Raw genomic sequence first — 25908 nt, 5'->3', positions numbered from 1 at the left:
TGCCTTCAAACAGTAGTAAGAATCACGTGTGTATGTAAACTTTTGAACTGTCTTTTTTTTGTACAATTATTTATTATTTTTGATGTTGACTAATATCATCTGTTATCTAAAATAATTTGTTCAAGGCAGTACCTAATTGAAAACAAACCATTATTTTAAAAATGCCTCTTACTTTTCTTAAATTCGCAACATTTTACACATTCTGCAAGGTGTAGGCCTATGTAAACTTTTGACCTCAACTATATGCCTTTTGTCACCTATCCTAACACGATCCTGTCGGGAATTTGCCTGTTCTTATACTTCAGGTAGGTAATGACCGTGCTACATCAAATTAACAGCCGTCAATCTTTAGATTTTTAAACAATTTGCGGCACTAGTTGTACGAGGCAACCCTGAACGGAACTATTTTCTCGCGCGGATGACGGATGCAAATTTAATTGGTGCGCACTAGAGCGCGTTACAAATTTCAGGTGTTTCTCGAGCAATAATTAAATGGACGCAAAATTTGCGGGGTGGAGACCTCTTACATCTGCACTGAAAGATATGCTCATATGCTCCAAATAACACCAGGTTACTGTACGTAACGTTATTAGGCAGAGTTTTCTTACATCCGTTGTAGGGCTTAAATCACAATTTAAAGCACATCAGCAAGGAGTAACATATCCTCATCGTGCTTATTTGTTTTTGAACGAAAGACGCATGCTAGGATTTGAAGTGATCTTTCCGGTTTTGTTTCTTATTTTTGTGGCAATTGTTGTGATGAACGCTTTCGAGTTAATTGGTCATGTCGCATGGCTCATGAGTTGTTATCTTTAACTGCGTAGAGAAGGCTATCTAAGTGAAATGGATCTTCGAATTATTGTTTGATCGCAAAATGTGATGCATTAAAACGTGTTTATGTATACAGGACGTGACTACATCAGTTATTAATGGCTTTGCAATGTGATCACAACAACTGTGCATGATGTGTTCTATGCCAGTTTTGGTATGCAAAACTCCGTTCTATATGAGATGGAACACAGGGTGTAAAAAAATCTTTTTGTGGTCAGATTTGTCTTTAGTGGCCTACTGGCTTCAAAATGTCCTCCCTAATTGGTTTAAATTGGGTATAGTGGTTAAATGTCATGTTTTAAGATTATAATGTCTTTTCATGATCCTGTTTGCAGAGTGATTCTGAAGGATGAACAGCAGTGGTCCAGCATACCCTTTGGCCTCTCTGTATGTAGGTGATCTTCATCCAGATGTCACTGAGGCCATGCTCTACCAGAAGTTTTCACCAGCTGGACAGATCATGTCCATTCGTGTTTGCCGTGATGTTATTACACGCAGGTCCCTTGGATATGCTTATATCAACTTCCAGCAGCCGGCAGATGGTGAGAAAAGAAGCCTGGTTGTTCTGATGCCTTTGGATAAAACTGTATAAAAACAAACGGCTGTTTTAATAATTCTTCAAGTGATGTTTACAATTTAATGTATGCAGAGATATCAAGAATATAGAAAGAGATGCTGTTGACTTCCTTTCATGTTGTCCCAATAGTCATTGAATTAGTTTAATATTTCAGCAGGAAGAGTTCCATCTCTCCTGTTGACAATAATGTTTCAGTGCTCACTAATTACAGTATTTTAATTATTTTATAGCGGAATGTGCCCTTGACACAATGAACTATGAAGTCATCAAGGGTCGTCCAATAAGGATCATGTGGTCGCAGCGAGATCCAGGCCTGAGAAAATCTGGGGTGGGAAATATCTTTATCAAGAACATGGATGAGTCTATTGATAACAAGGCTCTCTATGACACTTTTTCTGCTTTTGGTAACATCTTGTCATGTAAGGTATGTCCCATTTTCGTCAACATTTGTGATCTTGACAAATATTTGAATAAAAAAAAAACTTTATTGTATAGGCTATTTTTTTGGAATATATCTATTATGTTTAATGGTGAAGTTGTGTTTTTTTTTCATTCTAGGTTGTTTGTGATGAAAATGGCTCAAAAGGTTATGGGTTTGTGCACTTTGAGACTCAGGAAGCAGCCAACAGAGCTATTGGGACTATGAACGGCATGCTTCTGAATGATCGTAAAGTGTAAATATCATAGTCTATCAATGGAATACCACCTCTTTATTTTTCTTTCACATTTGGCTTTTTTAAAAAGGGATTGTGCATCCAAATATTTAAAAAATCTTTTATTTCCTCATGCTCATGTCATTCCAAAACGGAATGATTTTCTTCTGAAGAACACAAAAGATTTTGTTGGATCCTGAGAGCCAAATAGCATTGGCGGCTTTTGACTTCAATTGTATGGACACAAAACCACTTTGACATTTCTCTAAATATATTATTTTGTGTTTTAAAGAAGAAATAACATGAGGGTAAATAAACAATATTTTTTGTTCTGCTTTCATGCAACACCTTGCTTATGCTCCGTTGTCTGGATTTGTTGTTAAAGGGCGTTATTATTTTCCTATTATATGATTGCATTACTCTCAACCTAATAAGTGTTTAAAACTTTACATTGGTTACTGTGTCTGTTTGTCTTACAAATCTTCATGTGCAGTTTTGTAGGGCATTTTAAGTCTCGTAAGGAGCGTGAGGCAGAGATGGGGGCTAAAGCCATGGAGTTCACCAACGTCTACATTAAGAACTTTGGTGAAGATGTTGACACCGTGAAGTTGAAGAGCATCTTTAGCGAATTTGGTAGATGATCATATAACCACTTACTTCACATCTCACCTTGATTAGATTTATTACAGGATATTGATTTACTCGGCCTCTGATTGACAGGTAAGACTCTCAGCGTTTGTGTGATGACTGATGAAAGGGGACGCTCTCGTGGCTTTGGTTTCGTCAACTTCGAAAACCATGAAGATGCCAGAAGGGTATGATAATATAACATTATGCTTGTATGTGTGAGAATAACCTGGTGCTGTTGAATATGAAGTATTTTGCTCTGTTAGGCAGTAGCTGAAATGAATGGCAAGGACTTGAATGGCAGGGTGCTGTATGTGGGTAGAGCTCAGAAGAGACTGGAGAGACAGGGAGAACTCAAACGCAAATTTGAGCAAATAAAGCAGGAGCGCATACAACGGTACCAGGTAAACACTATTGCCTTTTCCCCATATTCTTGACATACTCGTACAGAATAAACAATAGTTATGTATGCATTGTTTCTTTCATTGTAGGGGGTGAATCTTTATGTAAAGAATCTAGATGACAGCATTGATGATGAGAAGTTGAGGAAAGAGTTTGCGCCTTATGGAACAATTACTAGTGCAAAGGTACTGTAAAGTGGACTATAATACACAAGCATAATCAACAGAAGATAAATGTTAAGACGAATATGAATATGTCCTAGGTAATGACCGATGGGGGGCACAGCAGGGGCTTTGGCTTTGTGTGTTTTTCTTCTCCTGAAGAGGCCACGAAGGCAGTCACTGAAATGAATGGTCGGATCGTTAGCACCAAACCGCTATATGTGGCACTCGCCCAAAGAAAAGAAGAGCGAAAGGCCATCCTTACCAATCAGTACATGCAGAGGTTAGCCAGCATTCGAGCCATTCCCGGCCCTGCCATACCCAACACTTACCAGCAGAGCTCTGGTTACTACATGACCTCTGTACCACAGGTTAGGTTAATGCGAGTGTGTTTATTGCAGTGTTTGTTTAATCACTCTTGTGTTAATGTAAAACTTTGCGTTTATAGCATCAGGTTCGCTCTTATTACAATACTGTGCCAAACCTGCGGCCCGCACCACGCTGGCCAGCACAAGCTCCAAGAACACAAGGTAAAAGTCACATCACATGAAACCTAAAATCACAAATTGAAGTGAGTGTCTTAAAGGGACAGTTCACCCAAAAAATATAAAAATTATGTTGTTTACTCAGCCTCGTGTTGTTCTAAATATGTATAAATGTATACGTTTCTTTGTTCTGATGTACACCGAGAAAGATATTTGGAAGAATGCTTGTAATTAAACAGTTCTTGGACACCATAGTTGCTTTATGAATTTCTTTGTTCTGTTGAACTCAAAAGAACATAACTTGAAGAATGTAGGGAAGCAAACATTTCTGGGGAACGTTTTTAAGTGTTACGATGCCATTGCTTAATATTGTTGTTAACCTTATTTCAACAGACCATTTTATGATGTTTGTTTATTCTTTAGACCCTCAGTAATGTTCTTTTTATTCAGTGTCCATTTAAAATACAACTAGATGTTTTCATTTCTGTTATTGTCCGCACCAGCTCCATTCCCTGCTGAGTTTGTGAGACAAGCAATGCCACGCAGACCCTCCACCACCATAAGCACGGTCCGCCAGGCCTCCACTCAGGTCCCTCAAATTGTTAACAACAACCAACGAATGGGTAAGGATCTGTATATTTACATATTCTTTGTAAGGTCTTCATATTATTGAGCACCAACGCGTGTTGTTATTTTGTCTCATTTTAATTATATTGTCTTTGGATTAACTGTGCGTTGTCTTTTTAATGTCTCTTTGTTTGGACAGCTAACATTGGGACACAGACAGCTGGTGGGAGAACTGCAGGAGGAGCTGCAGTCAGAGGAGTCAGTCAGTATAAATATTCTGCCGGAGTCCGTAATGTGCACCAGGTCATCCATGCACCAGCTCCTGTCGTTCATCAGGTAAAATTAACATGCATGTCACCACTGATGCAGTTTGCATCATATTAAAGCAGTGCAGTGTTTATTACAAGTCCTAAGCTTTGATTGCTAATGTAAAGCTCTGACTGATCGCTTAAAGCATACATTTTAAGAAGGTTATTTTTTGGGGATACTACCAGTGTTTGTATAAAGTACCTAAAAGCAATACCTGAGTAAAAGTACAAATATCCTGCCAGAAAATTACTTTGAAGGAAGTAAATTATTTGGGCGGAAGTAAATTATTTGGGCAGAAGTAAAAGTAACCTTTTAGAATATGGCTTGGCGTCAATATGATCCCGATCAAGTTGTCCTTAGTTCAGAAAGGTTTCCTTCATCTCGGTGGAATAAGATTTTTTATGACTTTCTGCAATTCCTATCTTTATTCACATGAAAAAAACTGGCCTTGATTCAGTTGTTCTGAAGGTATGTAAAATAGTTTTTATTAATCTGGTATTTGAGGTCAATATAAATGAAAGCCTGGTACTAGAGCACATATGCAATGTAGAAAAGAAATGTTAAACATATGTAAACATGTGTACTGTACAAACTGCTTATTCTATTCCATTCCCTGACCCTATCCATCACAGAAAACTATGGCATTTTTTCCTTTTTTTTTTTAAAATGTCATTATTTAGTATGTTTTTCTTTGTCCATTTAGAATACGGAACACAGGAAATGTGTTTACGTTGTTATACACATGTCAACACACATTTGTGTCCTCGTTAACCATGTATTAAAGCACACGCACACACACCTCCCCAAGGGCCAGGGAGATTACAAACTGATTTCGAAATGCATCAAAAAGGAAAAAAAATTGACTAGGAAAGAATATTTATTTGAATCTCTTTTCTAACGTTTATATATACATAAATCTGCAAAATTTATCACAAAAGTTGTGATGCATGCAGCTGGCAACATCCAGTAAAATTAACGTCTCTCTATGGCCCTCCGATCGTCAAAAGAAAATATTTTATTACTGTGATCTTTTTAGGTTTATCTCTACTCAGCAGATGGCAGAATTCTACGCCTTAGACCTAGATCAATGTCCAGAAAAAAACTTAAATTGAATTTTGATAACCATTTGTGACCCTGGATCACAAAAGCAGTCTTAAGTAGCACTGGAACATTTTTAGTAATAGACAAAAATACATTGTTAGGGTCAAAATTATCGATTTTTGTTTTATGCCAAAAGTCATTCGGATATTAAGTAATATTTTTTAAATTTACTACCTTACATATATAAAAACTTTATTTTTGTGAGTGGATGGCCTGCTACGGTGGGCCTGATAGACAACTTCAGAGGCGATTTTCTCAATATTTAGATTTTTTGCACTCTCAGATTCCTGATTTTTAAGCGGTTGTATCTCAGCCAGATATTATCCTATACTAACAACTCATACATCAATAGAAATCTTATTTATTTAGCTTTCTGATTATGTTAACATCTCAATTTCGCAAAATTGACACACAAGACTGGTTTTGTTGTCCAGGGTCACATTTAAGGATTTTTTCATAAAAAGTGTAATATTTCACATTCAAGCTAATGATATAGTTGAGAAAAGTTGTGTTAAATAGTTTCCGAAGTACTTAATATCTCCCAAAACACAGAATTAATGTATAGATGAGAAGTAAATTATTAAAAATGTTTATATTTTTTACAATTACTTCATCAATTGTTGGGTCATACGGTGAAACGAGGACCATATGAGGGTTAAGTTTCGTTTTTATATTAAATATACTTAAGTATTTAAAGTAAAGTTGAAGCAAATGTTGTTAATAAAAATAAATAAATAAAAAAATTAGCGTAAAGATTGAAAAAAAATACATTTACATCTATTCATTTGGCATACGCTTATGCAAGAAAAGCAAAAAAATGGTGCTTACATAGAAGTTGACAACTTTGAAAAAGCTTTATCTCAAGCTCAGTACTTTCTTCTGGGACATGATGTTGCCAAATTGCTAAACTATCAAAACACAAGTTCAGAAACCACATCTTTACTTTATAATTTAAAACCTTATAAAAGTATAGTTCCGTCCCACCCCCAATATTATTCCTCTAAAAGAACAACTTGGATTAAAAAGAATCTGCATAAATATAAAGACTCCAGTATGTTTTGGGAGTGTTTGTACTTTATTTCATTACAACACTAGATACCAGTCAAATTGCAGTAAGTAATAATGTACATCAAAACTGTCTTTTTACCATCCGAGGCCATAGTTACTGTTTGAGAGACCCTAGTGGTAGACGGAGGCATTCTAGCTAAAACACATTTAAGGACAAATTATGGCCATAATAAAACTACGAATTAGATTTGCACCTATTCTTTGAATTTCTTACCAATTTGTTAAAATAATAAAATAACATTAAAATCTTTTTTTTCTAAACTTAATTTTTAAAGTTAATTTCCGACTATGCAGTGAGTTGTCATGAAACATTAGATGATGAACACTTGCTTTTGTTTATTTGATGAAAGAGGTTAATCGGGCAAGCTATGCTTTCATCTGTGGCTGCTAAGCTTCCTTTTCTCGGCACTCATGTTTCAGATATTTTGAATGCTTTGGCATCTTAAGTAATAGTCTCTCACGAGTGAAATCCAAAATGATTACTTTTTGAAATAATCTTTGTCTTTGTTCTGTTTTTGAAGTCATTTGTGTCCCGATTTGTGTCTGTAAACATTGATTTTGTTTTTTTATGAGCTACTGGACGGAGACACAGAAAAGCATAGACTGCTTTCTTTTCAACACCCCCACTGTTTCAGATTTTAAAACACCGTGTCTACACCGGACGTGACGCAACAAGACAACCTGCTTGTCTCAATGGGTTTGTCACATTGCGCCGCATCCAGTGTGGACAAAATTTGAAATTATAACGGGTTCAAGTGGGTTTCTAATGTCTTTTGTTTAGCAGCAATTTGAATTTGTTTTTGTAATAATTGACTTAATACCAGAAAAGCTGACTTGTTTGGAACCCAGAATATTTCTTAGAAGAATTAAACAAAGTTTCCAGAGGTTTTTCAAACCTTAAAAAATACATTTATATATGTGCGAAATACACTTGGCCAGTAAACTTGTCTTTTATCTTTTTTTTAAGGAGCTTGGCATGTTACAATAGTTCCATTACACTATTAAATTGGTTCAAGATCATATCTGACATTATAGCGCCCCCTGATGGCTAAACTGAAAGCTTAACTTTAAGTTCCTATATGCTCTCGGTATTTGTTTCAGCATACCTCATTGTTTCATTTAGGTGGCACATAATACAGAACCTGCGGTTCATGTGAGGGGTCAGGAGCCTCTTACAGCCTCAATGCTGGCAGCTGCACCCTTAAAAGAACAGAAGCAACTACTGGGTATTACACACATGCACATTTGAGGGAAAGGAAATGATTAACAGCAAAAAACAACTTTGTCATGTTCTTTATATGCCGGACATCTTTGCATCCTATACAGGTGAACGGTTGTACCCCCTGATACAGGCTATGCATCCCAGCCTTGCGGGGAAGATCACAGGTATGCTGTTGGAGATTGACAACTCTGAGTTACTGCACATGCTTGAGTCTCCAGAGTCTCTGCACTCTAAGGTTTGCACACTTAAATGAATAACCATCAGTGTCCATAATATGATTAATAGTGAGCAAAGATCTAAAGTTATATTATGCCGGTGTGTTAATTTGAACTTTTAGGTTGAAGAGGCAGTAGCGGTTCTTCAGGCTCATCAGGACAAGGAGATAACAACGAAGAAGTGAAGAAGCTACCTGAGGCAGGCCAGTTATATCCCACAAACATGCACAACTAGTCTTCTGGATAAGAATTAGGTTATATTCAAGCAAAATAAAAATTTTTAGCATATTGCGAGTTCACATGTCAATCGTTTTGTTTTTTGTAGGCATGCACGCTGGAGTTCCATGGAGGTTTTTTCAAAAACGGGGATGAAGGAAAAGAGTTGAAAATAGCACTTCAGAGTCATGTTATTCAATGTGTAATTTTGACAAAGCAAATGCCATTTTGCTCCCCAAAATGTTAAGTTTATTCTGATTTTGTTTATAAAAATGAAAAATGGAAAAAAATGGAAAAAAGATGAAAAAGCAAAAAGATTAGTTGAAATTTCTCTCCAATAAATATTATTCTGGCTTGGTGTACATGCAAATGTGGTTTCAGACTCTTATTTTTGATCAATTTTATCTTTGTGACATACACCTCAAGAACACATTGCACTTCTACCATGTTTAATATTGTTTTTACCCAATAAATGGATGAAAAGGGTGTTTGTGAGTGTTGTTTTATCTTACTCATCATTTGTACTTGGTAAGTACAGAATCTCAAACACTATGTGAGTTGTTGATGCCTGTTATTTTTTTGTTTTAATGTTTATTTTTCTCTGTTCGCACAGCTAATATTGGGCTGACAGGAGATCAGCAGGAGTCTGTAATGTGTAGCAGGGTCTCAATTCACAAGCTCCTGTTTTTCATCAGGTAAAGTGAACACGCGTCACCCCTAATGTCATTTGAATCCTGTAAAAGAAGTGTTAGATTTATTAAATTGGGGATAATAACATTTTCTGGTTGAGCCTTATTCCGTTTTATGCTTTTTAGCTGCCAGTCTGAATAAGAAAATGTTATTGGGATGCCAGTTAACTTGCAGAAAGTATAATGCACTTAAAAACTGCCTCTTTATAGCCTTTGGTCCGGGGACAGCATTACTTGTGTTCGAGAGCCTCTAGTGGTAGCCAGAGGCATTACAGGTTTACAGACATTTTGGGTTGGTTTCCCGGACCGTGATTATTTTAAACCAGGACTAGGCCTTAGTTTAATCAGAAAATGTAAGTACTTTTAACTTACATGCCCTATAAAAAACATAACTTGTGTGCTTTTTGAGATGGCACAAAGGCACTGATGTATTTTGAGATATGTCAGCAGTTTTCAGTTTGGACAGCTCTTACACTTATTTTAGTCTAGGAAAGTTCTAATCCCTGTCCGGGAAACCACCCGTTTATCAATTTTATTACGTGAACATAAAATAACCATGTTAAAAATAGCCTGACAAAAATGTTATTAGGTTTTGCACCGCTTCATTAAATCTTTAACACGTTAATCCAATGTTAATCTTTTTTTTTTGTGCGAATCTAAATCTCACTATCAGCCATGAAAATAAAAAAATGAATAATAGCTGAATAAATACTTCAATAAAGATTATCTCCAAATGTATATAGAAACTGTGATAGGGCAAAGTCTCATCACTTTATCACATTATATATTAGTCTTGGATCTGGTTATGAAGTAAATTCTGTACTAAAATATGACTGTCAACATATTTGTTTTTTTAAGAAGCGGGTGGATGGAGACAAAGAGGAAGCATAGATCGCTTTCTTTTCAACAACCCCCAAGCCACCCCCCCCCGACTCAGACATTGAGCGCCTGGCCTTGTGGAATGTTCTCGTACTAGTGACGAAACCAGTTTGGGTGTGGGGAGGTTGACGAACGTCTGTTCCGGGGGAAGGGGGCGAATCACAAAGCTTCGGGACGTCACCACTGTGAGCCAATCCTGTTTGTTTTTTGGGCCCTCAGATTTGCATGTTTGTCTGTTCTTGGGTAGATAGATGTAGTTTACACGAAATATGTTGTTTTTATTGGTTTAATCATTTATGTGATGCTTGAATTTGTAATGTTATAGCAAATGTACCGGTTTGTATCAGGGATGTGCCAGCCAAAGACCAGTACATATGGTTTGTCCACATACCATCTATTAGAAGACTTGCGGGAGGACGTTGGTATAAATATCCAGCGTCTCAACTGCTTGTTCGTGCTTGCTTCGGCAGCACATATACTAAAATTGGAACGATACAGAGAAGATTAGCATGGCCCCTGCGCAAGGATGACACGCAAATTCGTGAAGCGTTCCTCATTTTTGTCCTTTATTTATAGTTTAATTCATAATTTTAATCAAATTCATCAAAATAAATCAGCTTTGCACATTTCTAAGGCTTAAGGAGGGTTATTTTTTCATTATTTTAGGACTGTGTGTTGAACCATAACTTTAAATTCTCACCTTTAGGTTTTTATCTCTTTAAAAGAACATTCTGGAGTCAATACAAGTTAAGCTGCGAGTTGAAACTGTTTTTGTAATAATAACTTCATGCCATAAAAGCTCTTTACTTGTATTGGTAACCCAGAATATTTATTTGAAGAGATCTAAATCCACTAACGTTTTTTGCACAGACCTGTGGATTATTATTATTATCTATTTTGATGTATATTGTACATATGCAAATTCTCAATACATGGGCTTTGTAAGGGTTATTTAAGCTTTGTGTGTTTTGTAAACCACAATTTAAAATTCTCACTTTAAGATTTTTATCTCTTTAAAAGAACATTCTTCTCATATTTTATCCATACAAATTAAGCGGCGAGTTGAAATTGTTTTTGTAATAAAGAATATTTCTACAAAGAGATTTTAATGCACAATTTTTGCACAGTCCTGAGGATTATTATTATTATCTATTTTGATGTATATTGTACATTTGCAAATTCCAGAGCTCTTATAATTCTCAACTATTTATGTGTGTATGTGCAAAGTACACTTGACCAGTAAACTTGCCATTTCCCCTTAAAAAAAAAAAACAATTTAAACAACTTTGCCTTTTATAATAATTCTGCAGGACTATTTAATGGGTTCAACATAATATGTGATCCTATGGCGCCCCCTGGTGCATAAACAAAGTTATCCATTAAGGTCTTGAACGCTCACGATGTCCGACTTAGTATATTTATTGAAGGACTTTTAAATGATTTCTCTTGAACAAATCAAATCAGGAGAACCTGTTGAACAAATCAAATCAGGAGAACCTGTTTGAGTTGTTTAAACGCTTTAAAAATCTCGATATAACTGCGTAAAGATTACAATGGTCGGCAGATGGCGCTACAACATTAGATTACTGTCCTGTGATTAAAACGATGTGTGCGATTTAATAACAATTACAAACATGTAAAATAGAGATATATCTTTGTAAACATGATAGTATAATATATGTGGTCTTTTTTATTTTAGGAGGCAGCAAAATGCAAAGCCTGAGGTTCAGCCTGCACAGAGCCTGTGCCAACTGTTTGTTCCCGAGTCAAGTCAATTAAATGCCACATCATGATCAACTAATCCAACGTTACCAGTTTTTGGCTTTAAAATAACAAACACTTTCAAACTCCGTACATTGTTTCATGCAGATCTTGACAGTTTTATTGTTTTTATAAATAGCTGAATAAAATATTTGTAAATAGCGCTTCAAAGTCACGTTTTCAATACTTTCTGTGTGCAATAATTATTATTCTGCGTTATTTCAAACTCTATTTATAATCATCTTCACGATGGTTTGTGGTTGTTACATATAGCATAGTCATCTCTTGGATCTTTTAGTCGTTGTTCTGATTAAGAATAACATATAGCCACATCGAGTGTAAAACAATATTGTGTAGTGTACCATTTGCTGCGGGAGGCCAAAGAAATTATGTTTTGTACTAAAAGCTTGCAAGAAGTTTTTAGGAATCGGCAATGCAGAACGTGACGGTGCTCTTTTTCACGTTCACAACACATCAGCCAATCAGAGGCCAATCAGAGGCCAGCACATTGTTCCAAATTGAAACATTGTTCAAAACGGCTATCGTTTCATTGGCTGTTTGATAAACATTTTCGTGATTCATAAGGCTACTGGAGTTTTTTGTTTTATAATAGTCCTGGAAGCAAACATAATGTGTGACGACACAGCGCATTAAGGAAGTTTAGTTTAAGGAAGTATTGTTTAAAATAATATTTGCCACAAGAAGCCAAACAGTGTGCTCCGTTAAGGTTTTGATTTAGCGTGCCAGAAGGTCCTGGAATCTGTGATATCTGCAACGATGTTTTATACAAAAAACACTACTGTAATACTTTCCAGTAATGCAGAGACCGTAAGGGGTGGGTGCTGAAACATATCAGCCAATCAGAGGACAACACATTGTTCCAAATTGAAACATTGCTAACCTTTTATTGGCTGTTTGATCAAATGTTTCACGATAACTCCACCCACCTCCTCCGTTTAACAAACGTTTTCTTAATAGCTACAGTCCAGACAGACAAACATACAACTCGTAACATTGTCTCCTATTAAGATGTTGAATATAATGAATACATTTAAGAGATGATTAATTCAGCTAATTTCAAAGACCTCGGTAGAGCTCTATGGGCTTATGGCAACACATCAGGCCCGGTTCCAGAACTAAATCACCGAGGGTCCTTTATAAAATAGTGAGGGTGCTCACTTATATCTAAATATATTTTGTTGTAAATCGCCTGTAATCATAAACGGGAAATAAAACAGAAAATATTACCTCCAAACCAAACATGGTATTATCCATATATTACAATATATATGTTACCTAGATTTAGTAAAAAGAACAAAATCTGTAAAATTCATAAAAAATTGTGAACAATGGGACATTACCAAGAAATAGATCACCTCCTTCACGAAAATTTACCACGAAAAACATGTCTTTTAAATCCATAGTTACACGATGGTTTTGCCATTATCAATACACCGACAAGTAATTTTCGTTAGGGATGAGATTTAACAAAAATAGTTTAATTTAAAACCATGTAAACAATGGGTGTAACTCACTCACAGCGGATACAGCACCTCAACGGAAGAGAAATACAAATTGAAGAGCTAAATGGACGAATATTTCCACAGCCGCTAATGGTCACATGTAAGGCTCTTCATCACCTAGATCAATCGGTGGCACTCGCTGGTATTTGGCGAACATCTTGCTTGTTTGGGCTTTTTTTAAAAACATTTCTGAGGTCCATGATTACATTGTTTTAGAACAAAATGGCCGATAAATGTTTTTATTTTTTACCAGTCAGCTAGCAGAGTTGACTTCCAGAGTGGAACGTTCAAACTGGCTGACATGCGCTTCAATTTCGTTTAAGACATGAACCAAATAATACACTATTATAAGAATACAGACATAAAGAAATCAAGATTTTAATTCGAAAGGTTGTGTTTATTTGTTAATTTACTATGTTCTTTGCATCAGCTTTTATTGGCTAATTGTAGTTAACATTATTAATAATACACTATTTCCATACTGTTGTGCTCAAAAGTTTACATACCTCTTGCAGAATCTGGAAAAAGCTGAAACATTTGGAAAAATAAGATTTTTGAAAATTAAGGTTTATTTTTATGAAGTCCTGCCCTGAGTAAAATTATTTCACTAAAGAAATGTTAACATAAAGTTCACACTAAAGAACAATAACAGAATTTCTAGAAATAGCCCATGGCAAACGTTTACTTAGCCCCGATTCTTAATTCATGTTTGATGCTACCTAAACAACCAATAACAGTTTTTATGTTTAGTCATAGTTGTTTAAGGAGCGTCCAACAACAAGTTTATGTACATATACAAGGTGTAAAAACACTATTATGTTGTAATAGGCAATTATTCTTACCATACTTCTTGTCTGACTCTCAAAAGTTTGGTTCCGCGTTTCATCCGTCTAGTCCCCTTCTATCCGCTAGCCTTTTGTCATGTGATTGGACAGATGGTGTAGTCTGTTGTGATTTGTCAAACGCGTTCATCATGTTGCCAAATGGTAAGCCTACCATCATTACAGGATTGCTGTTTAGAGGTGGTTGGATGTCAAATATATTATATGTGTAGCTAGAGATGCCGGCGATTTTACATTACCAGTTTTAGCCCGAGTCTGACGAAGAAGCATCAGAAGACGCTAATCCACAACAAACTCCACCACGGTGGCAAGTGACAACTCTTGTCATTTTAAACTCCCAGTGTGACAACATGCATGTTGTGCTTTTGCTCATCAATTTCATAAAACATTATATTAAATTCATAAACGTTGAAAGTATTTAGAAAATTTATCGACCCTTCTGCAGATGCCAGTAAGAAAACGGACATTTACAATTCTCTTGTAACAGTATTATACATGGACTAGTTGAGACGGCATACAGTGTACGGTGTTCGTATTTTAAGATGTTAATACAATACAGATAGTACTCGACTCTGTTCTTGAAATAAATACTTTGAGTGTTAATAGATTGAACAATTAAATTAGCCGAGTTAATAGCAAGATAAACAAACTGCAACACCCAAGAAATAACGGTACATGCTAATGATTGCGTTATATGCATTAGCTAAACACAGACATAGGGTACACACAAATATTTCTTGAAGTTAAGACAAAAATCAATAGTCACGCTTACAGGTTGTAATTCAGTGGAGCTAACAGGTCCAAATAAAGTTCGCATTCCCAATCTTTCAAGGGTAGTCGTTTAACATATCCTGCAGTGAACGCGCCAATATTATTGAAATAATCTTTGGTGAAATGACGCGCGCACAATAAAACCCTGGGGTTATACTCCTTTTGTATCGTTGATGAAAAATTAATTGTAAGCATTGTTCCCTCAGAAGTTCTTCCTTTCGTAGTTGAAATAAAATGGAATTAGTTTCACAACGCAGAACACAGGTTCTAGACATGATACACACGCAGCACGAATGAGCGACAGAGTTTGGGGGAGGAGTGTGAAGTTTTCGCAGTAGTCCCAGCGAAATGTAGACTGTCTAGTGACGTAGATACGTAGCGGTTCTAGTTCAAATCAGCGTCATTACCTATAAGTGCTTTTTAGCAATCAAGCGCTTGTTGGAGTTGTCATTATCTTCATCATCTGTGACATTATCTTCTTCATTGTCATTATTTGCTGACAATCGTTGGATTTGTAGAGGTAAAGTGCATGATTTTACTACCAATTGCTTAATTGTCGTGTGATTCGCAGCACCATAACCAGTACTGTACCTGACTAGAAGTTGATGTTGATTTACCGTGCTTTTGCCATAATTATCATGAATACTGCCTAGTTACATAGTTGGTATATAGCTATAGTTGCTGTAGTAAAACCATGGTTATTTTTCTCAAGGCTGCCGTTGTCTCTTGATCTTTGATGTTCCTCGAACCGGGGTTTTGAAATAAATGCATTATGTTATCTGCATATATTCTTAACGTTTTTTTGTTAACTGATGTGGTCATTCTTTAAGTGTGTGTATATATATATTTACTTTTTACACTTTTTAAAATAAATAACAGATAAATACATTTTAGCGACGACACTGTTTTATATATATATATATATATATATATATATATATATATATATATATATATATATATATATGCATGCTTGCTTTGTTTTTTTACAGGGCAGACCCCGCTGTTCACTCTTGCAAAGTATAACTGTACAACAAAGCATGCATATATATATAACAGTGTCTTCGCTAAAATGTATTTATCTGTTATTTATTTTAAAAAGTGTTAATCAAATGTCGTTATGCATTTATACTAATTCAATTCTAAGCTCTGACAGATACTTAGTGAAAGTGAAATAAAACCCATTTTGAGTTAAACTTTAGCCTTTTTTGCCTTTTTTTATGAATTCAATACAATAACCAATACATTCCTTATATTTTGATGGTTTAATTAAACTTGTCGGATCAGTAATAGCAAATATTGTGCAAATGTACCCATGGACATCATCTGACAAGTGTATTTGTGTTTTAAGATCGGACAAGTGTATTTCCTTGCCCGAGCCCATAATAGATGAGCCACCCACTCAGAGCCAGGTAATTTACCTCCCATATAGACATTAACATTGTTAACATTTTGAAGTAGAAGTTACTTCATTGCCTCACTTTTAGATGTTTCAAAGTCTTACATACTTTGAAACGCATATCTAAGCATTGTAGCACTTGTGTAATAATTTCCTTAATGTACAGATGGAGAGCCTGGGACCAGATGGCAAACCTGGTTATGATCACGTCATCAGGTTGGCCAACAATCTGGTGGACCTCAGAAATGAGGGTTTCATTGCACAGCAGAAGGCGGATGAGATTGTTACTCTGTGGGATAAACTGTCAGAGGATGACAAGGGAGCTCTCATCTACCCAGCTCTCCACCGTGAGAGGCTGGTGAAGGGGCGCTTCAAAGTCAGTCACTCTAAGACAAATGTTACCCCTGGAGCAGTTGGACAGTTTGAAGTGGTATGTGTCCACATTTGCCAGACAGTTTGTAGAATTTGTATTTAATTCCCTTTTTTGATATTTTCATCACTTACTCTACTGTAACATTACATGTCTTCTTTTATTTCTCAGCTGCTTCCTTGGTGAAGTCAGTGGACCTGCTCAGTGGCCCAACGCCAGCCGTCTTGTAGAGACAGTCTGTCTGGCTATATGCCGAATTTACCCTGCTGGTCAGACAGTGGCTGGTGTCAGGGTGAACAGTTGGTCTTCCATTCTACATGCATACAGAACAATAAGGGATGTAGTCATGGACAGCCCCAGACTCATGGCTGAAACAAAGCTGCAGCTGTTTGAGTTAAATCAGCAGACTCTTTCACAATGGTAGGTTCAGTAATCAATTGTTCACATACATTTGTTGTCATATACCACCCTTCTCTGCACTATTATGAATAGTAATGTGCTAAATACTTTTCTTCTGGACGTAGGCACGGTGCACGGATAAAGAAGCAGGAGAGCAAGGTCTTACAGCAGGGCATTAAGACCTTTGCCAGTACCTTGGTGGCCTCTGAACCTCTCCCACCTGTGCTGTTTAAGGAACTTGAACCGGTCCCGCATGGGCACCCACCCTACGGGTTCAACATTCCTGCGGATGCATCGGGACAGGCAGTGCAGCGTGTTCCAGGCCAACCCTCTTCAGCGGCTTTTGTCATGCCTGCTGCAGCACAACAGGTCCAAGGCCAGCCTCCTCCAGTCCAGGTGGGCGTCACATTCCCTGACACAGCCCACTTGCTTCAAGCTACAGACACTACAGATATTGATGTACCTGCTGCTACACCTCCTGGTCCAAAGGTCCCGAGAACAGCTTGGCGGCGGAGGAAGGCGGCAGAGGTAGCTGCAGCACAAGGTTTCTTTAAGAAAAATAGGCAAAAGACAGAACAACATTTTTGTAAAAAGTGTGGCCACCCAAAGACTAAAGAGTTTGGCACCAGTCAGTTTCGAGGGGTTCACTTTTGTGCAAAAGCCTCAGGAAAAACTTTTGAGCAGTAGACAGAGGAGATGAGGAGGAGACAACGCTGAAATTATATATACAGACATGTACATATTATATGTTATATCGTTTGTTTGTTTGTTTTATTGTTTTTTTCTGTATATATTTGATATTAATAAAGCTTGCCCTTTTCTCATTAATGTGGACATTTCTACTTTATTAAATATTTATATTTAATGTGCATTGTGCAATACCCCAAGACATAAAAAGAACATAATAAGGATATGAAGAAAGCACTTTATAAATTAAAATAAAAATCAATAAATTGTTGTTCGCATAGATTAAATGATTTTGCATGTAAGGATGAAATAAACCACTTACACTGCCATAAACATTTACTTCACAGATATGAAGTTCAGAAAGCATTTTGGCAAAATGAATAAATGGCCTCTCGAGTTAACATTTATAACATATAAACACTTGTGCATATTTATGGCAAAATGTGTGCAAATACACAAAGAACACTGAAATAGATAGCAGAAAATACATTTTATTAAAACATTTAGCTTATTTGAACCAAGAGAACATAAAAAAAAGAACACAAGCACATGGCTGATTAACATGCAGAGCTCAAGTGCCTTGCTGTCCCGCCTCCTGGTGCGTTCCATATTTTGAGAATTTCCTAATCCCAGGAACTACCAACACCCACAACCCCATGGAGGTCCCAATTGGGACCAGGGGCCCAACCCACTGGGGCTCAGTGCCACAGGGCCCGTCAAGGGTGTCAGGGGGCACAGGGGGGCCGAGGAGAAGATCCATCACCATCCGCCGAGCCGATCTTCTGATCCAATTCTGTTCCAATTCTGTTCCAAATGTTCCAATTTCTGGGCGCGCTGATTCGTGCTGCACCTCGGCCCGTGATTGGTCCGTAGGGATGTTCCAACTTGATGCGCAGCTCACCATTTGTCCATTTTGGTGTTTCAATTTGTCACTTACAAATCTGTGCGCCACGCCTTGGCCGTGATTGGACGGTCGGGATGTTCCAACTTTATGCGCAGTTCGCCATTTGTCCATTTTGGTGTTTCAATTTGTCACTTACAAATCTGTGTGTCGCGCTGATTGGTGCGGCGCCTTGGCCATGATTGGACGGTCGGAATGTTTCAACTTTATGCGCAGCTCGCCATTTGTCCATTTTGGTGTTTCAATATTTCTCGTGCACGCCGATTGGCTGTGTGGGCGGGCCCACGGACTGCGCGTGTCGCGAAGGGGATGGGAAGGTTTTCATGACTGTACAATGCTTCGTTGAGACAGCATCACCTGTTGTATTATTGCCTTTGCTATTTGCATCTACATTCGACATTCATCTTCGCCATTTCTACGCATCAGGTAATTGCGATCTAATGTTTACTTCTGTGTGATTTAGTAATTGTACGTACTGTAAGCAACGCATGCCGTGAAAATGTCGTGTCGTAAGTTTTAAGATGTAAATAGTTTGCGGATTAAATAAGTAAAGTTATTTTGGTTAAGAGATTTTCAGTGGCATTGTAAAAGTAGTTCGATGCGTCGTTGTTGTGTTTATTACTTCCGTTGTGGGTTTACTTCCCATTTCATGGTTAAAGTACTGTTACTGTATTAAAACAACGGCAAGTGACTGTGGTTATGACTGTGTGTCATTTGACCTTACTAGAGTAAAACCACTTACAGTAAGTTTTTCTCTTTGTGCCAAGTTCTTTCTCTCTGTGACTAGCACTACCATTGTCAAGTGTGCTGTACTGAAACTCATGATGAATTGTACTTTATGACGAAGTTCAAGGTGCAGGTAATAGCAGGGTATCAAAGTGCCCTGTGCTGGTGTGAAGCCCTTGACCTTTCATGTCTGTCCCTCACACCCGCACAGGGCGCTTTGACTCCCTGCTGTTACCTGCACCTTGAACTTCGTCATAAAGTACACTAAATCATGAGTTTCAGGTGCCTCTCTGACCTTTTTTGACCCTTTGAATCCACATATTTCTTCCTCTTATCTGTGCAGTGCTTGATGTATTGATGATGTATAGATAGATCATACTGGTGTATGTGTTTTTTTTACGGTGCTGTGTCTTCTGTTCTTCTCCGTGCCTTACAGAACATGGATTTCAATGCCACGTTGTTAGAATGTTATTTTTCTTATGTCCCCTTGTCTAAGTATTATTCTAAGGTTGAAGAGTCTAGTCGACGGAACGCACAGAGTTTCAGGATCGATCCGGGAGACCAAGAATGAAACACAGACACAGGAGTGTAGTTCAATCAGAGTCCCAAGTTTATTGTATTAAGGACTAATATTTATATGGTTAAAACAGGAGGTAACATTGGTCATGGAAAATCACCAGACCTTCTGTTTATTCTTACTCCTCCTGAGAACAATCAGATATGATATCACAAAATATGTATTCGATATGTGTCTTTATACCTTCAACATTACAGTATCAAAACAATTGTCCCTTGACATCATTAGGAACCTTGAGATGGAGACCAACAGATACTCAGATCAGCATAAGACACAATACAACTCCCAATGAGGTTAAACAACAGGAAAGTAAGGCACATATTATATGAATAGAAGCTAATACTAATATGAATGAATACATATGATAAATGAATATTGTATTATACACAGATGCAATATTTGTAGAGGACACGGACGAAATCCAGATCTCACAATGGCCACTTTCAGACCAACGGTCTTACAAGCAGTACTGTGTCCCTTTAAAGAACAAAATATAGAATAGAAAAAGGTGTTAATACAAAATAATAAAAGTATAGTTGCATTTGCGTATTTTTGTGTGGTTGTCTGGTTTGCAAGCTGTTCTTTGAGATAACAGATCAGTCAGACTGATTTGTAATAAAAACATAACAAAACAAATCATCCCCAATAAAAACATAAACATAATTATATCTACTCTTCATCATCTACCGTGCCAATCTCAATTAAGTGATTAATTACTGTACTGGTTATCCAATATCCCCATTCCCCGTAGGCTGTCCAACCATTGAAACCATGTTGCATCTACCGTTGTGGGTTCACAAACTGATTCTCTCATGTGCTTTACAACGTCAGTGACATTATCTGAATAATCTGGAATTGAAAAACAACAAGATACCCCTAGCATTTTGCACACTCCTCCTTTCTCTGCTGTTAATTGGCCAAAGCAATTCTATGTTGCACAACGACAACTCTCATTTTCTTTAATTCGATAGAGATTAAGTTTAAAGCTTGTGCTGTGTCATTTTCCAGTGAAAGAACTTGCCATGCAAGACCATTGATTTTGTTTAAAGCAACAGTGGTACCAGTTCCTGTAAAGAAACCTGCTATGGACCATCCCACGTTTTCCCAAGGAGTAGTCCATGGATCACTAATCGTGTGGCCTGCATAATACTTAGGCAGTTTCCCTTTTTTGTCTATTCAAAGATGTGGCCAGATTTCTATTTTTTTTCTTTTCCATTATGCTAGTTCCTGTGGACAAAATAGCAGCATAACAACAACCTTTCCATTCTCCTGCATCTAAATGGTAATATGCAGTTTCACCACAAACCCACACCATTCCTGGTGCACTATCTAAGTGTGAGAATAGACGTTCAAATCCCTCAGTAGTTTTGTTGAGATATTGTATGGTGCAATTATGACGTCCGTTATTTGATTGAGAAAGAGTAATTACATTTCTACAATCGGACATTCCTACTATATGACTGCCTGATTTGGAACATACACATAATTCTGCGGGATGAGCATATACAGTTGAAAGAAAAAGTATGTGAACCCTTTGGGCTTACTTGGATTTCTTCATAAATTGGTCATTAAATGTGTTCTGATCTTCATCTAAATCACAACAATAGAGAAACACAGTCTGCTTAAACTAATACCACACAAACATTATACGTTTTCATGTTTTTATTGAACACAACATGTAAACATTCATAGTCCAGGGTGGAAAAAGTATGTGAAACCCTAGGCTAATGACTTCTCCAAGAGCTAATTGGAGCCAGGAGTCAGCCAACCTGGGGTCCAATCAATGTGATGAGATTGGATGTGTTGATTAAAGCTGGCCTGTCCAATAAAAAACAGACATCAGTTTTGAGTTTGCTGTTCTAAAGAAGCGTTGTCTGATGTGAACCATGCCTCGCACAAAAGAGCTCTCAGAAGACCTACGATCAAGAATTGTTGACTTACATAAAGCTGGAAAGGGCTACAAAAGTATATCTAAAAGCCTTGATGTCCATGTGTCCACGGTAAGACAGATTGTCTACAAATGGAGAAAGTTCAGCACTGTTGCTACACTCCCTAGGCGTGGTCGTCCTGTAAAGATGACTGCAAGAGCACAGCGCAGAATGCTCAATGAGGTGAAGAAGAATCCTAGAGTGTCAGCTAAACACATCTCAGGCACATGCTAACATTTTTGTTGACAAATCTACAATAAGGAAAACATTAAACAAGAATGGACTTCATGGGAGGACACCACGGAGGAAGCCACTGCTGTCCAAAAAAATCATTGCAGCACGTTTGAAGTTTGCAAAAGAGCACCTGGATGTTCCACAGCACTACTGGCAAAACATTCTGTGGACAGATGAAACCAAAATTGAGTTGTTTGGAAAGAACACACAACGCTATGTGTGGAGAACAAAAGGCACAGCACACCAACATCAAAACCTCATCCAAACTGTGAAATATGGTGGAGGGGGCATCATTGTTTGGGGCTGCTTTGCTGCCTCAGGCCCTGGACGGATTACTGTCATCGATGGAAAAAGGAATTCCAAAGTTTATCAAGACATTTTGCAGGAAAACTTAAGACCATCTGTCCGCCAACTGAAGCTTAACAGAGGATGGACGATGCAACAGGACAACGACCCAAAGCATAGAAGTAAATCAACAACAGAATGGCTTCAACAGAAGAAAATACGCCTTCTGGAGTGGCCCAGTCAGAGTCCTGACCTCAACTCGATTGAGATGCTGTGGCATGACCTCAAGAGAGCGATTCACACCAGACATCCCAAGAGTATTGCTGAACTGAAACACTTTTGTGAAGAGGAATGGTCCAAAATTTCTCCTGACCGTTATTTAGGTCTGATCTGCAACTATAGGAAACGTTTGGTTGAGGTTATTGCTGCCAAAGGAGGGTCAACCAGTTATTAAACCCAAAGGTTCACATACTTTTTCCACCCTGCACTATGAATGTTTACATGTTGTGTTCAATAAAAACATGAAAACGTATAATGTTTGTGCAGTATTAGTTTAAGCAGACTGTGTTTCTCTATTGTTGTGAATGAGATCAGAACACATTTTATGACCAATTTATGAAGAAATCCAAGTAAGCCCAAAGGGTTCACATACTTTTTCTTTCAACTGTACATAAAATGCAGGACCTTGAAAAGGTTCTCCTGTGTACGAACAGTTATAGTCTCGCATTATGGATGTTGGTGGTCTTCCTTCAGAGTCATTTGTACTATTAAAGACATTTGTTTTGGCATCTCGCAGTCACCATCATCATTTAATAGCATGTCTGCTGTAAGCTCTTGCGTTCTCCACATTGAGTGGAGCTGTAGACATACCCAAGAATCTCCTCTAACCTCATCTTCCAATACTCCTCTCTGCAATAAGGCTAAGGCACATGCGTAGTTACCACCACATTTAGCTTTTGCAACTCTTACTTCTTTTGTTTCTTGGTCGAGATTAGAACTCATGAAAAAATCAATATCCTGCGATGCTTCTTCTTACTTATTTGAGCAGCTGTGTATCGGGCTTGCACTTAGTTCCTTAATTATTTATTTTACTTCACTCTTTTTTGGTGGTTCTATTTTAATTTGAACTTCCTGCTAAAGCCCATGCGCAATAGTAAATTCCTTCATCCTGAAATGTAACATTTTTTATGGTAACATTCATTACCCCTTAATAACTTTCCTTATAGTCTGTACCAAGAAGCGAAGGAAGAGATCGTTCATCAATGGTCCTCGTATTGTCACAATATACACAGCGTTTTCCATCCCATGTTACTCTCTGTTGTAACTTTACAATCTTTATCCCAAACCTGGGGTCGGTGCCTGTGGCTTCAGGGCCATGATACGCTTACCTCTGACCACCCACAAGATCCCTTGCAAACTGAAGAACACAAACTGATGAAGGCAGATCAGTCATTTTGGCCAAAGTTCTGTGCACTGCTGCAGAAAAGACAACGGGTGAGTCTACATACCCCTGTGCAAGGCGTTTCCACGAATATTGCTGTCCTTTAAATGTAAAAGCTAACAAAGGCTGAGTATCTGGGTGTACAGGTACAGATAAAAAAGCTGCACACAAATCTATTACTGTGAAATACTTGTTGCAAAAGTGACACTGAATTCATAACAGTCAAAACATCAGGCACAATTGGTGCGAGTGGTATAATTAACTGATTGACTGCTCTTAAATCTTGAGTTAATCTCCAAATTTTCCCATCATCTTTCACAACAGGATTAATTGGTGTGTTATATGGTGATTGTTCGAGGACACCCTGCTTGACAAAATTTTAAATCAAATGTTTAATACCTTCTTCCTTATCTTTAGACAAAGGGTATTGTTTAATGTTGACAGGTTTGTTTGTTTTAAGTTTAGCCCTGTAAGGTTCCATGTCAATGAAACCAGTATCATCCCTGAACTGAGACCATAACAAAGGGTTAATCATGGAGTCCACCCCTGTATGCACGCTGCCACTGGAGGCAGATGCCCTTGAGCCGCCTATCAGTCCACTTGTAGGCAAAGGATCGACGGATGCCTGTAAACTAGACAGAAAAGAAAAAACAACCTTTTGATCAGTAAATTTAATATCCATGCCTAATTTATGCATCATATCACAACCTAAAAGATTTAATGGAGCACCTAGAATAATTGTGAATTTGAGGAAAAATGGTTTAATACAATCGGCTTTAACCTCCAGTCGAGGTGTCATAGCACAGGCAATGTCAGTTCCGGAAATTCCCACAGAGTGAATAATTTGATTAGTTATGGGACCCTCATAACTGTTAGAAGTCATAGACGAAGCATCTGTGCTTGTATCAAGCAGAAAGGTTTGAGGCTGCCCATTTATCATAAGGAAAAAATAAGGCAAATCCTCCCCATTATTCGAGAATGTTAGGGTCAACATACATAAATCAGAACTGACATCCCTCTGAGGGCATCTCGATGCTTGGTTTGAGTGCCACTGGGTTGGGTATGAAGCACTCGTGTTCTCATGTCTGCGCTGTGGTGTGTGCTGGTGTGTGTGTGTGACCAGAAGTCGGCTGAGGTGACACAAACTTGCGCAACTGTCTGCACTCTCGTTTGTAATGGCCCCTCTTGCCGCAATGAAGGCAAATTATTTCAGACTTCTTCCTTCGGCTAGGATCATAGACCTGTGGATTTACAGAAGTGTGTTCAATGTTCCTATTTTCTGGATAGCCTGTAAACATAGCATTCTCAACTTTTACAGCGAAACCACCAGAGGCATCTAGTTCCCTGATTCTCTTTCCTAGAGCATCTAAAGTCATATCATGCAGGTTAGAAGTTGTTTTTCTGATCAATTGTTTAGGATTCATGTTATTTAACATTGTGTTAACAAACAGAGGCTTTATGTCATTATTTAATGGCAATTTAGAATCTTCAATCCGTGATTTCTTAAAACGCACAAAAAATTGAGCAGCTGATTCTTTCGCTGCCTGCTTAGTGCCTGCTGCAAAAGATAAGTCCTGTTGGCTCCCTAAGCGTTCATCCAGAAACACTCTCAGTTGTTTAAAAAATATTTCAACATTTGCAGAAGTTACCCAAAATGATAAAAATGTGATTTTATCATTTTCAATTGATAATGCGGGAAATTTTTCAATCAGCATTTCTTTTGTAACATCTTTCTTGAGTGTTCTTAACAACACCGCTCGGAAATCTCTACCTGTAAAATGTGCATATTTTGTATGAGTCTGTAAAATCGACACATATTTTCCTGCTTCCTGTGGGGAAGGCAAACTTTTTCAAATTGCTTCCATATCAGACATTCTTAACGGTCTAACATTTACCGTGTTTCCAGCTCTTACCCAAACCATTGAATGGTTTGTAGTTGCGTCAGGTTTATTATCAATTAATTGTTTCACCGTTTTTTTAGGCTGTTTTATATCGACTGTTTGTTCTTGACCTGTAGTGTGAGGTTTTGCGGAAGCTTTGGGTTTTATCGACAGTGAAGGTG

General features: G+C 37.6%; 2 protein-coding genes and 1 non-coding gene across 5 annotated transcripts; all 3 read left to right on the top strand.

Annotated features, from left to right (window-relative positions):
• Positions 1–226: 226 nt before the first annotated feature.
• On the top strand, positions 227–8905 carry LOC130417140 (embryonic polyadenylate-binding protein-like). Of its 3 annotated transcripts, none has more exons than XM_056742443.1 (16): positions 227–305; positions 1167–1373; positions 1639–1832; positions 1967–2082; positions 2555–2694; positions 2782–2876; positions 2955–3092; positions 3180–3275; positions 3353–3622; positions 3700–3781; positions 4240–4359; positions 4503–4639; positions 7905–8007; positions 8108–8238; positions 8341–8421; positions 8544–8905. In XM_056742443.1, exons 2-15 carry the CDS (start codon positions 1181–1183, stop codon positions 8401–8403), a joined length of 1878 nt encoding a protein of 625 aa, XP_056598421.1. In that variant the 5' UTR covers positions 227–305; positions 1167–1180; the 3' UTR covers positions 8404–8421; positions 8544–8905. The 3 variants fall into 3 exon arrangements, with proteins under 3 accessions (XP_056598421.1, XP_056598420.1, XP_056598419.1); XM_056742442.1 differs by lacking the exon at positions 227–305 and adding an exon at positions 477–576; XM_056742441.1 differs by lacking the exon at positions 227–305 and adding an exon at positions 719–985.
• Positions 8906–10456: 1551 nt separating this feature from the next.
• On the top strand, positions 10457–10563 carry LOC130417142 (U6 spliceosomal RNA). Its single transcript, XR_008906152.1, has one exon. It is a non-coding gene; the product is annotated as a U6 spliceosomal RNA (small nuclear RNA).
• Positions 10564–16248: 5685 nt separating this feature from the next.
• On the top strand, positions 16249–17768 carry LOC130417141 (uncharacterized). The gene is made up of 4 exons (XM_056742444.1): positions 16249–16311; positions 16465–16728; positions 16840–17088; positions 17193–17768. The coding sequence occupies exons 2-4, from the start codon at positions 16694–16696 to the stop codon at positions 17752–17754; spliced, it is 846 nt and encodes a 281-aa protein (XP_056598422.1). The 5' UTR covers positions 16249–16311; positions 16465–16693; the 3' UTR covers positions 17755–17768.
• The last annotated feature ends 8140 nt before the right edge of the window (positions 17769–25908 follow it).

This window comes from Triplophysa dalaica, unplaced genomic scaffold (assembly GCF_015846415.1).
Source record: "Triplophysa dalaica isolate WHDGS20190420 unplaced genomic scaffold, ASM1584641v1 Contig21, whole genome shotgun sequence".
Lineage (NCBI taxonomy): Eukaryota > Metazoa > Chordata > Actinopteri > Cypriniformes > Nemacheilidae > Triplophysa > Triplophysa dalaica.
The sequence above is the reverse complement of the archived record's forward strand: the minus strand, read 5'-3'. Positions and strand labels throughout refer to the sequence as shown.

Coding starts and splice junctions, on each gene's coding strand:
- LOC130417140 (XM_056742443.1), top strand. CDS start 1,181: ATGAACAGCAGTGGTCCAGCATACCCTTTGGCCTCTCTGTATGTAGGT. Junction 1,374..1,638: donor CTTCCAGCAGCCGGCAGATG/GTGAGAAAAGAA, acceptor ATTATTTTATAG/CGGAATGTGCCCTTGACACA. Junction 2,083..2,554: donor CTTCTGAATGATCGTAAAGT/GTAAATATCATA, acceptor CTTCATGTGCAG/TTTTGTAGGGCATTTTAAGT.
- LOC130417141 (XM_056742444.1), top strand. CDS start 16,694: ATGTTACCCCTGGAGCAGTTGGACAGTTTGAAGTG. Junction 16,729..16,839: donor CAGTTGGACAGTTTGAAGTG/GTATGTGTCCAC, acceptor TTTATTTCTCAG/CTGCTTCCTTGGTGAAGTCA. Junction 17,089..17,192: donor CAGCAGACTCTTTCACAATG/GTAGGTTCAGTA, acceptor TTCTGGACGTAG/GCACGGTGCACGGATAAAGA.